Source organism: Salvelinus fontinalis, chromosome 17, assembly GCF_029448725.1.
Source record: "Salvelinus fontinalis isolate EN_2023a chromosome 17, ASM2944872v1, whole genome shotgun sequence".
NCBI classification, from domain to species: Eukaryota; Metazoa; Chordata; class Actinopteri; order Salmoniformes; family Salmonidae; genus Salvelinus; species Salvelinus fontinalis.
In genome coordinates, this window is record NC_074681.1 from 13,507,760 (window position 1) to 13,521,056 (window position 13,297).

At 43.4% G+C, this 13,297-nt stretch overlaps 1 protein-coding gene across 2 annotated transcripts in view; it reads left to right on the forward strand.

The window, feature by feature from the left end:
• Positions 1-13,297, forward strand: part of LOC129813727 (ankyrin repeat domain-containing protein 13C-like) — a 37,575-nt gene that overhangs the window by 21,743 nt on the left and 2,535 nt on the right. Inside the window, exons 6-12 of one of the 2 annotated variants that reach the window (XM_055866190.1) lie at positions 3,014-3,080; positions 3,216-3,360; positions 3,613-3,744; positions 6,543-6,704; positions 10,694-10,773; positions 10,962-11,060; positions 11,375-11,475. In XM_055866190.1, coding sequence (XP_055722165.1) covers positions 3,014-3,080; positions 3,216-3,360; positions 3,613-3,744; positions 6,543-6,704; positions 10,694-10,773; positions 10,962-11,060; positions 11,375-11,475 — 786 coding nt within the window. The remainder of the gene's footprint in view (positions 1-3,013; positions 3,081-3,215; positions 3,361-3,612; positions 3,745-6,542; positions 6,705-10,693; positions 10,774-10,961; positions 11,061-11,374; positions 11,476-13,297) is intronic. The other variant, XM_055866191.1, reaches the window with a different exon arrangement.

Sequence of the window (13,297 nt, forward strand, 5' to 3'; positions counted from 1 at the left end):
ATGCGTTGGCAACAAAAACCTTGCCTCCAAAACTGGCAGAAGTATTAAAAATTGTAGTGGAATGCGTGAACTATGTGCGAACTAGTGCTCTGAGGCACCGCAGCTTCAGTGAGCTGTGTAAAGAAATGGGCTCTGAATTCGAGGTATATTTTATTTTTCCAATTAAGGGTTCGGTGAATGCGCATATGAAACTGGTGGGGTTCAGTACCTCCAACAAGGTTAAGAACCACTGCTTTAGAAGCTTCTGATTGACATAATTTTTTATATAAAACATTTTTTACTCCCTTTTTCTCCCCAATTTCGTGGTATCCAATTGTTAGTAGTTACTGTCTTGTCTCATCGCTACAACTCCCGTACGGGCTGGGGAGAGACGAAAGTTGAGAGCCATGCGTCCTCCGAAACACAACCCAACCAAGCCGCACTGCTTCTTAACACAGCGCGCATCCAACCCGGGAAGCCAGCCGCACCAATGTGTCGGAGGAAACACCGTACACCTAGCGACCTGGTTAGCGCGCACTGCGCCCGGCCCGCCACAGGAGTCGCTAGTGCGCGATGAGACAAGGATATCCCTACTGGCCAAACCCTCCCTAACCCGGACGACGCTAGGCCAATTGTGCTTTGCCCCACGGAACTCCCGGTCGCGGCCGGCTGCGACAGAGCCTGGGCTCGAACCCAGAGTCTCTGGTGGCACAGCTAGCACTGCGATACAGTGCCTTAGACCACTGCGCCACCCGGGAGGCCCTGATTGACATAATTTGAGTCAATTGGAGGTGTACATGTGGATGTATTTCAAGGCCTACTGTCAAACTCAGTGCCTCTTTGCTTGACATCATGGGAAAATCAAAAGAAATCAGCCAAGACCTCAGAAAAAAATTGTAGACCTCAACAACTCTGGTTCATCCTTGGGAGCAATTTCCAAATGCCTGAAGGTACCACGTTCATCTGTACAAACAATAGTACGCAAGTATAAACACCATGGGACCACACAGCCGTCATACCGCTCAGGAAGGAGACGCGTTCTGTCTCCTAGAGATGAACGTACTTTGATGCAAAAAGTGCAAATCAATCCCAGAACAACAGCAAAGGACCTTGTGAAGATGCTGGAAGAAACAGGTACAAAAGTATCTATATCCACAGTAAAACGAGTCCTATATCAACATAACCTGAAAGACCACTCAGCAAGGAAGAAGCCACTGCTCCAAAACCGCCATAATAAAGCCAGACTACGGTTTGCAACTGCACATGTGGACAAAGATCGTACTTTTTGGAGAGATGTCTAATGAAACAAAAATAGAACTGTAATGACCATCATTATGTTTGGAGGAAAAAGGGGGAGGCTTCCAAGCCGAAGGACACCATCCCAACCATGAAGCACGGGGGTGGCAGCATCAAGTTGTGGGGGTGCTTTGTTGCAGGAGGGACTGGTGCACTTCACAAAATAGATGGCATCATGAGGTAGGAAAATGTTTCTTCAATATATCCACATCATCTCAAGACTCCAATCAGGAAGTTAAAGCTTGGTCGCAAATGGTCTTCCAAATGGACAATAACCCCAAGCATACTTCCAAAGTTGTAGCAAAATGGCTTAAGGACAACAAAGTCAAGGTATTGGAGTAGCCATTACAAAGCCCTGACATCAATCCTATAGAAAATTTGTGGGCGGAACTGAAAAAGCGTGTGCGAGCAAGGAGGCCTACAAACCTGAGTTAGTTACACCAGCTGTGTCAAGAGGAATGGGACAAAATTCACCCAATTTATTGTGGGAAGCTTGTGGAAGGCTACCCAAAACTTCCCAAAAAGTTAAACAATTTAAAGGCAATGATATCAAATACTAATTGAGTGTATGTAAACTTCTGACCCACTGGGAATATGATGGAAGATATAAAAGCTGAAATAAATAATTCTCTACTATTATTCTGACATTTCACATTCTTAAAATAAAGTGGTGATCCTAACTGACCTAAGACAAGGAATTTTTACTAGGATTAAATGTCAGGAATTGTGGAAAACTGAGTTAAAATGTATTTGGTCACGTGTATGTAATCTTCCGACTTCAACTGTATATGGGCTAATAAAAACGAAATATAAAATCAGTAGCTGACATGGGCTAGTTGATCTGGACATTTCTGACAAGGTATGCAATGACTAACGTGACAAGGAACTGACGATGCACTAACCAATTTCGAAATTGCTCCTCGTACTTTCTACTATTACAACTTTCAGAAGTAAGTTTAAAGCCAGACTGAGTTCCTTTAAAAAATCAAAGAAAAAAATTGAGGGGGGGCTGACCCCCACTGCTGACCCTTCGGGGCGGGCCCCACAGTTTGGGAACCACTGGCCTAGTGCAACGACGAAGTCTAGCTGTACCTGCAGACTTCATCTTTGCCCTTAGCTAGTTAGCATTGGCTGGCAAAACTACCTCTTACTTCATCATACTGGATACTGTAACGTTCGTCTTGTGGTGAATGAACGGACCAAGGCGCAGCGGGTTATGAATACATAATATAGACGAAGAACGCACGAACAGGAACAGACTACCTAAAACGAACGAACAAACGAAACAGTCCCATGTGGTATACACAGACACAGGAACAATCACCCACAAACAAACAGTGAGAACAACCTACCTTAATATGGTTCTCAATCAGAGGAAACGTCAAACACCTGCCTCTAATTGAGAACCTTACCAGGCAACACATTAACCCAACATAGAAAACACATAACATAGACTACCCACCCCAACTCACGCCCTGACCAACTAAACACATACAAAACTACAGAAAACAGGTCAGGAACGTGACAGATACAGAGACATAACAATTGTATCCACGAGTTCATCTGACTCTGGGGAAGTAGATAACTATCCCTTTTAAAGACCATGCATTGTCTAGTCACGGCCATGTTCATTTATATACCACATAATGATACCACATATTATCTCTGCAGTTTATCTTAATGAATCTTATCCGTTAACTACTGTTGATCATTACATTTTATTTCTCGTGTCTCATAGTGCCCTTGCTCTCCCGTATTTTGCCATCTGATAACTGCAAGATCTACAAGCAGGGGATCAACATCAGGTAAGGCATCACATACACGTTTGACACAGACGCCAGCTACAAGTTGTGAGGATTATAGCTGGCGTGTGCAACCACTCATCTCCCAGAGTTAACCCATTACACTTTTTCTCCTTCTCTCTCTTTCTCCTTTGACAGACTGGACACAACTCTGATAGACTTCTCAGATATGAAGTGTCAGAGAGGAGACCTCAGCTTCATCTTTAACGGAGATGCTCCGCCCTCCAAGTCCTTCTATGTCCTGGACAATGAGCAGAAGGTGTACCAGCGGATACACCACGAGGTGATCTATATGGTTTGGTACCATGTCCTCCAAACCACCCAACCTCACATGAATGTTTCTATTGCCCTGGCTAAGGTTGATTGATTGAAAGATCAGTTATTGTTACAATGGACCATCTTTTTTTTCTTCTGGAATCTTATGTGTGTGGAAGTTCTCTTTTCACCATGTCCCCTTTAAAGATAATGGGACCTATTGAATTCTGTGATGTCATTATGATGATGATTATGATGACTGCCTGATGTGTCCCTGCAGGAGTCTGAGATGGAGACTGAGGAGGAGGTGGACATCCTGATGAGCAGTGATGTCTATTCTGCCACCCTGTCCACCAAATCTATCACCTTCTCCCGCAGTCAGATCGGCTGGCTCTTCAGGCAGGACAAGACGGTAAGCACCCCTCCCGGTTCCGGTCCTGTTCAATAGGCAAGTTATTTTGTTGAAACACAGCAGAATGTGGGGAGGGGTGCAGGGGTCACTGGAATATAGAGTAAATAATACAATTGGTCTCTGATCATAAGCTGTGTTTTATTTATATTTATTTAACCTTTATTTAACTAGGCAAGTCAGTTAAGAACAAATTCTTATTTACAAAAAGGCAAAAGGCCTCCTGCGGGGACGGGAGCTGGGATTAAAAATGTAAAATAAAATAGAAATATAGGACAAAACACACATCACGACAAGAGAGACAACACAACACTACATAAAGAGAGACCTAAAATAACATAGCAAGGCAGCAGCACATGACAACACAGCATGGTAGCAACACAACATGACAACAACATGGTAGCAACACAACATGGTAGCAGCACAACATGGTACAAACATTATTGGGAACAGACAACAGCACAAAGGGCAAGAAGGTAGATACAACAATACAACACACAAAGCAGCCACAACTGTCAGTAAGAGTCTCCATGATTGAGTCTTTGAATTAAGAAACTGAGATAAAACTGTCCAGTTTGAGTGTTTGTTGCAGCTCGTTCCAGTCGCTAGCTGCAGCGAACTGAAAAGACGAGCGACCCGGGGATGTGTGTGCTTTTGGGACCTTTAACAGAATGTGACTGGCAGAATGGGTGTTGTATGTGGAGGATGAGGGCTGCAGTAGATATCTCAGATAGGGGGGAGTGAGGCATAAGAGGGTTTTATAAATAAGCATCAACCAGTGGGTCTTGCAACAGGTATACAGAGATCACCAGTTTACAGAGGAGTATAGAGGGCAGTGATGTGTCCTATAAGGAGCATTGGTGGCAAATCTGATGGCCGAATGGTAAAGAACGTCTAGCCGCTCGAGAGCACCCTTACCTGCCGATCTATAAATGATGTCTCCGTAATCTAGCATGGGTAGGATGGTCATATGAATCAGGGTTAGTTTGGCAGCTGGGGTGAAAGAAGAGCGATTACGATAGAGGAAACCAAGTCTAGATTTAACCTTAGCCTGCAGCTTTGATATGTGCTGAGAGAAGGACAGTGTACTCTCTAGCCTTACTCCCGGTAACTTGTATGAGGCGACTACCTCAAGCTATAAACTCTGAGGTAGTAATCACACCTGTAGGGAGAGGGGCATTCTTCTTACCAAACCACACGACCTTTGTTTTGGAGGTATTCAGAACAAGGTTAAGGGCAGAGAAAGCTTGTTGGACACAAAAGCTTTGTTGTAGAGCATTTAACACAAAATCCAGAGGGGCCAGCTGAGTATAAGACTATCATCTGCATATAAATGGATGAGAGAGCTTCCTACTGCCTGAGTTATGTTGTTTATGTAAATTGAGAAGAGCGTGGGGCCTAGGATTGAGCTTTGGGTTACTCCCTTGGTGACAGGCAGTGGCTGAGACAGCAGATTTTCTGACTTTATGCACTGCACTCTTTGAGAGAGGTAGTTCGCAAACCAGGCCAAAGACCCCTCAGAGACACCAATACTCTTTAGACGTCCCACAAGAATGGAATGGTCTACTGTATCAAAAGCTTTGGCCAAGTCAATAAAAATAGCAACACAATATTGTTTAGAATCAAGGGCAATGGTGACATCATTGAGGACCTTTAAGGTTGCAGTGACACATCCATATCCTGAGTGGAAACCAGATTGCATATCAGGGAGAATATAGACATCAAGAAAGCCAGTCAGTTGATTTTTCCAACACTTTTGATAAACAGGGCAAAATAGAAATAGGCCCATATCAGCTTGATCTGCCCCTTTAAATACAGGATGAACCGTGGCTGCCTTCCAAGCAATGGGAACCTCCCCAGAGAGGAGAGACAGGTTAAAAAGGTCAGAGATAGACTTGGCGATAAAAGGGGCAGTAACCTTAAAGAAGAAAGGGTCTAAACAATCTGACCCAGATGGTTATTTGGGGTCAAGTTTAAGGAGCTCCTTTAGCACCTCGGACTCCGTGACCGCCTGCAGGGAGAAACTTTGTAGCAGGGCATGGGAAAAGGAGGGAGGAGCATCGGGGCTAGTTGCATTAGAAGGGGTGGGAGATGAGGAAACATTGGACGGGCAAGGAGGCATGGCTGAGTCAAATAGGAATCCTGACTTATTGAAGTGGTGATTGAAGAGCTCAGCTATGTGCTTCTTGTCAGTAACAACCACATCATCAACATTAAGGGGCATGGCCAGCTGTGAGGAGGAGAGTTTATTCTCCAGATCTTTAACCGTTTTCCAGAACTTCTTGGGGTTAGATCCAGAGAGAGAGAACTGCTCCTTAAAGTAACTCACTTGGGCCTTCCGGATAGCCTGAGTGCACTTATTTCTCAATTGCCGGAACGATAGCCAGTCAGCTTGAGTATGCGTGTGCCGAGCCTTTCGCCAAATGTAATTCTTGAGTTGGAGTAACTGTAAGATCACGGTCGAACCAGGGTCTGAACCTGTTTTTAATTCTCATTTTCTTTATAGGTTTGTTACCAATTCCACTGAAAACATTTGTTTAAAAGTCCAAGCTTCTTCGACAGAGGGGAGCAAACTAATTCCATACCATTTAACAGAGGCCAGTTCATGAAGGAAGGGTTGCTCATTAAAGTTTTTTAGCAAGCGTCTATGACAAATCAAGAGAGGTCGTTTCATTGAGCAGCCATTATGAACACAGGCTGTAAAACAGTGATCACTGTATGTACTGTATAGGTAATAGGGTGTCATTAATAATGCAGCCACCAGTGTTTATTATGCATCTGGCTTGTGTCTGTCCCTGCAGGAGAGAGTTGGTAACTTCCTGGCTGACTTCTACTCTGTGAACGGCCTGGTGCTGGAGTCCAGGAAACGGCGGGAGCATCTGAGTGAGGAGGACGTCTTGAGGAACAAGGCCATCATGGAGAGCCTGAGCAAAGGAGGGAACCTGGTGGAGCAGAACTATGAGGTGAGGGAGGGACTTGGATGGAGGGAGGGAGGCTTTGGGCCTTCTTCAGTAGTGGGTGTGGTTTTGGTGCACATAATATGGATATGTGGTTATTGTTAACTCGAAATGACACAACGACAAGGTTCCAGTTTAACAAAGTTTACTCTACTATATGAACACACTACAAGGTAGCCATTACACTCCAGGCTAGGTCCAACAACGACTAGACTTCCTGCGCATGCGCACTCTTGACTGAGTGATAGCCCCGTAATAACAGAAATATAGGGATACTTAAAACATGAACTTAACAATCTCCCCCTTTTCTTTAAAGACAAATAAAACATCAACAACATAATTAAATGTCCAAGTATTATTCAAGATCCCCATTACAAATGGGTTGTGTGACAGTTTTTATTTGTATTACTCAAGCTGCCACTTTCCATTACTGAGAGCTGTAGGAGCGAGAGCCTGTAGGAGCACAAGACCGGATGCTCCTTTTTTAGTCAGACAGTCAGCAAGCTGTTCCTTTGTGGTCGACCACAGAATCCGCTGGATTCTCTGTGCTTGAATAAGTTCCTTGATGCTGCTAATCTCAAAGTCTTTTCTCTGACAGACTTGGTTGACTTCACAGCATCAACTAATGAGTAGTTGACAGTGACAGAAACTACAGGTAGAAAGTGCCGTTTTGTCCCACCAGTGTTAACCTAGCGAAGCATCACTGAAGACAACTAGTTTCAAAGAGTCATCTTTTCCAACATGCTGAAACTTTAAAGTCACTTTTTGTGATTTCAGTTTACGAACAACTTTGTTTGCCTCATGAATGGTTTGTACAGTGGCGTGTTTTGTGTTAGATGCCAAGTTGCAACCATCAAACCAGGTCTACTCTGTCTCGCAGCCCATAAAATTTGTCCTATCTTTGACCTCAATTGACCAGCTTCAATTCCACAGAGGGGAATTCCTTTGTATGGCTCTTGAAGAATCCATGTGGATAGGTTGAAGATTCTTGATATATATCTCCTGTTGCATCAGTATTTTTCCATCAACTGTAATAAACTCTATGCCAACATAACAAAAATGATCATGCTCCTCACGGCCAACCTAGAAAACAGCTTTGAGGTGTGGAATCACAGTTGAAGCAAAGGTCTGTGAGCCACCCCAGATAAAGTCATCAACATGACAGGCAAGTACTCCAGTCACATTGCAGTCTTGATCAAGCCAATAGAAGACTGCGGGATCCACTTGTGAAATTTTTCCACCTGTATTCAGCATTGTTGCCTTGACTTTGTTGTACCAGTAGAGTGATCCATCTGCCAGTCCATACACACACTTCTTTAGTTTCCACAGTGTTCCTTCGCTTTTAGCTTCAGCCGGAGGTCGGATGTGAATGTCCCTTGACAGCTCTGTTCCCTGCAAAAATCCAGATTTGATGTCTATGGAATTAAGTTTCCATTTTTTCTGGCAGATCACTGACATCAGCAATCTGAGTGACTCTGAGGTGCATGTCGGTGAGTCTTTTGGGAGTTCTTTAGCAGCCAGCTCCTCAAAACCTCTAGCCACTAGACGTGCTTTGGGCACTATTCCAGTTAAGGATTCTTTAAGGGTACACACCCACCTTGTTGAGACACACTTTTGGCCAATGTCTTTGACTTCCTCAAACACTCCATTTTTCCTCCAATTACTGAGCTCATCTAGCTTAGCTGAGTCAAATGACACGTCCTTTGTTTCAAGTACATCATCATTTTGAATGTCATTCTGTTTTTCTCGATTTTCCATTAGTTCAATTCTGATATTATCTACAAGTGGCAGGTCAGCTGACCCTGTTGTACCAGAAAGTGTAGCTGGTTCAGAGTACTGCAAGTTGTACCAGCTCTTGTGTTTTGCTTTTCCTGCTCGTCCAATGACGGTTGCTGTATGTGGAATACCACTTTCTCTGTCCGTGTATTTAACAGTTTGTCCAGTTTTCAGATTGGAACAACCATGTTCTCTTAACACATGTGGCTGTTGAATGTTTTCCTCATTTGAACGCTCAACAGTATTACCTGTAGCATGGTTGAATGTCTCTACTCCATTTCCTGTGTCAGTTTCGGTGTCCATATCATTGGATGCGACATCTGGTAGGTTTGTGTCTGTTACTGTGTCCTTTTTGTCATTTTCATTAGGAGACTGATTCTCAGCAACAGCCCCTCTATCTTGTTGATCATTTACTTTCCGCAATCTTGAGTGATGCACCCTGACAGTCATGCCTCCGTGCCTCACAAATATCACCACACCATCTTGACCAATGACTACTCCCGGTCCTTTCCACTCTTGACAGTCAACTCGTTTGTAGTACACTTTGTTTCCAGTTTCGTACTTCTCATCATCATTATTCCCTGAACTGCTGAGTAACTTCTGAAGTCTGTCAACTGTATCATGTCCAACCTGTTTGTAAAGCTTTAACAATACTTTGTGTTTTTCTTTAGTGCTCATGTTCTCTGTGTCAGTCAGAATCTCACTTTTGCATGGACTCTGTGTGATGTCTTTGTCTAAAATGTTTACACAATAGTGGCCTGAGGTAGTAAGTTCAAGAGTCACTGGTTGTTTAAACATCACTACTGCCTGGTCATTTTTTATGTCTAGTACAGCTCCTGCCTTCTTGAGGGAAGCTTTGCTTAATAGTAAGGGGATATCTGTAGGGACCACCTCTGTTTCAATGTGACACTTAGTCTGACCAATTTTTGCTGGTATCTTAACTCTCTTGGTAGAATGGACAATTCTCCCAAAATTGAAAGCTCTGTTGCTTGGTGTGTCAATCATATTTTGTACTTCTTTCATATTTAGTTCACTGACATAGCTATCAAGCCATTTTGCACCACACACTGTCCGTGTACATGCAGTATCAATCACAGCAGATCCTAAGGATTCAACTATAAAAATCTCAGTATCAAAAGCAGATTCATTTGAAAACAGTGTAATGTTACACTGCTCTATCTCTGTGTTTACATTTTCCTCTGTTAGTTTAACTTGTTCATTTTTATGAGGACAGTCTTTAACCCAATGGTAAGTGCTTTGACAAATTGCACATTTTGATCTCCTTCCATATTTGTCCAGTGGATTTGTGCCGGGAAATGGCGCCCTCTTCTGGTTGTCTTGAGAACGTGACTTGTTGGCGCCTTTTCTGTGCTGCTCGGTGTAATATGCTGCGTCACTCACTTGCATTCCATCTGTTATTGGCGCGACAGACGTCTTCTCACCAAATATTCTTTTTAGTGCTGACTTTTGCATCTATGAAGTCGGCAAGTCAGTACAAGCAGTCAAAGCCAACTGTTTCTCCCTACCATCTAGACAAGCAGTGTTTAGCAACTTGAACCCTAACACTGCATCCGGGAGAACCATGTCGTACTTGCGCATCCTATTGTACCTCTGTTCGAAATCAATGATGTAGTCCGCCATTGCAACCGAAATATCTCTCGTAACACTGTCAAAGTTTGAATATGCCTCGTAGGCACGGTCTTTCTCTTCTTTGAGAAATACAGAATCCAGTGCTGTGATCAAAGTTCCCATACCGTCATCCTTGTTCAAATCCTCAACGGATATTTCCAGTGCTGTATCTCTCGCTCTTCCCTCCAGCGATAATACCACCGCAAGTGCTTGCTTTTTCGCCTCCAGATTAGTAACGCGTGTCCAGATTCCCAGTTCATTTTTCCAACTTTCGTACGACCTCTTCTCGTCGAAGCGAGGTGGCACGTTGTAGTTAGAAACCATCCTCTGCTACCAATGTTAACTCGAAATGACACAACGACAAGGTTCCAGTTTAACAAAGTTTACTATACTATATGAACACAATACAAGGTAGCCATTACACTCCAGGCTAGGTCCAACAACGACTAGACTTCCTGCGCATGCGCACTCTTGACTGAGTGATAGCCCCGTAATAACAGAAATATAGGGATACTTAAAACATGAACTTAACAGTTATGATGCATAAAGGAAAGTCTACATGTGGTGATCTTCCTCTGTCTTTCCCTCAGCCTCAGAGAAGGCTGTCCCTCACGGCTCCAGACCCCAACACTATCTCCTGGGAGGAGTACATTTCTGCAGAGCACGGAAAGTAAGCCCTGCTTTATTCCTTTTAAGAAAGGTCACAGATGACACTAATGTCCAGATTAATATCAAGCCAATGTTTATTATTGAGTTATTTCATTGAAGATTGTTACTAGCAGTGGCTTACTATTAAACCTCCAAACGTATACGCCAATGGTGCTGACTTAGCGTGTTTGTATGTGTGTTCATCCTCAGGGCACCTCATCTTGGGAGAGAGCTTGTGTGTAAGGAGAGCAAGAAGAACTTCAAAGCGACCGTAGCCATGAGCCAGGACTTCCCTCTGGGCATTGAGTCGTGAGTAGAATCCCTCCTCTTATTGGCTAGTAGTCTCTCATCAGTCTCACCACTGACTGTAGTGCATTTGGAAACGTCCATGTATTTATCGTTATTGTGCACACAGGTTCTGATTTAAATGTATATTAGGCGGATGCAGATCGCCTATTCAGAAAAGTTCTTGTCTCGCAAATTCTTTTGGAAGGCCTCTTGATTTTAGGTACATTTTAAGTATGATTGAATAGGATCTAGGCTAGTAATGTACTGTTAGAATAATGCATACATCAATTCAAAATAAGTGTTTGGCACTGAGCCTTTTTTCTGTCCTCTTCCAGGTTACTGAATGTGTTGGAGGTCATAGCCCCATTCAAACATTTCAACAAACTAAGAGAATTTGTTCAAATGAAGCTTCCTCCTGGGTTTCCAGTCAAGCTTGGTATGAATCTATTGAACACTGAACTAAAATATAAATGCAACATATAAAGTGTTGGTCCCATGTTTCATGAGCTAAAATATAATATCCCTGAAATTTTTCATAAGCACAAAAAGTTTATTTCTCACAAATTTTGGTCACAAATTTGTTTACATCCCTGTTAGTGAGCATTTCTCCTTTGCCAAGATAATCCATCCACCTGACAGGTGTGGCATATCAAGAAACTGATTAAACAACATGATCATTACACAGGTACACCTTGTGCTGGGGACAGTAAAAGGCCACTCTAAAATGTGCAGTTTTGTCACACAACAACATGTTGCCTGCAATAATGTCCACCAGAGCTGCTGCCAGATAATTTCATGTTAATTTCTCTAGTGTAAACCACCTCCAGGGCGACAGGTAGCCTAGCGGTTAGAGCGTTGGGCCAGTAACCGAAAGGTTGCTGGATCGAATCCCCAAGATGACAAGGTAAAAATCTGCCGTTCTGCCCCTGAGCCCACTGTTCCCCGGGCGCCGAAGACGTGGATGTCGATTAAGGCAGCCCTCCGCACCTCTCTGATTCAGAGGGGTTGGGTTAAATGCGGAAGACACATTTCAGTTGAAGGCATTCAGTTGTACAACTGACTAGGTATTCCCCTTTCCCAACATCGTTTTGGAGAATTTGGCAGTACGTCCAACCGTCCTCACAACTGCAGAGTGTATGGTGTTGTGTGGGAGAGTAATTGCTGATGTCAACGTTGTGAACAGAGTGCCCAATGGTGGCTGTGGGGTTATGATATGGACAGGCATAAGCTACGGACAATGAACACAATTGCATTTTATGGATGCCGATTTGAATGCACAGAGATACCGTGATGAGATCCTGAGGCCCATGGTCGTGCCATTCACCCGCCGCCATCACCTCATTGTTCAGCATGATAATGCATGGCCCATGTCGCAAGGATCTGTACACAATTCCTGGAAGCTGAAAATGTCCCAGTTCTTCCAAGGCCTGCATACTCACCAGACATGTCACCCATTGCGCATTTTTTGGCATGCTCTGGATCGACATGTACTACAGCATGTTCCAGTACCCGACAATATTCAGCAACTTCACACAGCCATTGAAGAGTAGTGGGACAACATTTCACAGGGCACAGTCAACAGCCTGATCCATGCTATGCGAAGGAGATGTCGAGCTGCATGAAGCAAATGGTGGTCAAAACAGATACTGACTGGCTTTCTGATCCACGCCCCTACCTATTTTTTTAAGGTATTTGTGACCAACAGATGCATATCTGTAGTCCCAGTCATGTGAAATCCATCAATTAGGGCCTAATGACATTATTTCAATTGACTGATTTCCTTATATGATCTCTAACTCAGAAAAATCTTAGAAATTGTTTCATGTTGCGTTTATATTTTGGTTCAGTATATATTGCATTTGGAAAGTATTCAGACCCCTTGACTTTTTCCACATTTTGTTAATTTAAGGTTTCATGTGTGTGTATATATCTCTGCGCTTCATTTAGTTAGTCTGCCTTAATTCTAAAATGTATAAAATATATTTTTTTAACCTTTATTTACATTAGTATTCAGACCCTTTGTTATGAGACTTGAAATTGAGCTCAGGTGCGTCCTGTTTCCATTGATCATCCTTGAGATGTTTCTACAACTTGATTTTTACAAGACTCTTCCTTCAGCTGGCTGCCCGGCCAAACTGAGCAATCAGGAGAGAAGGGCCTTGGTCAGGGAGGTGACCAAGAACCCTTTGATCACTCTGACAACTCCTGAGTTCCTCTGTGGAGATGGGAGAACCTTCCAGAAGGACAACCATCTCTGC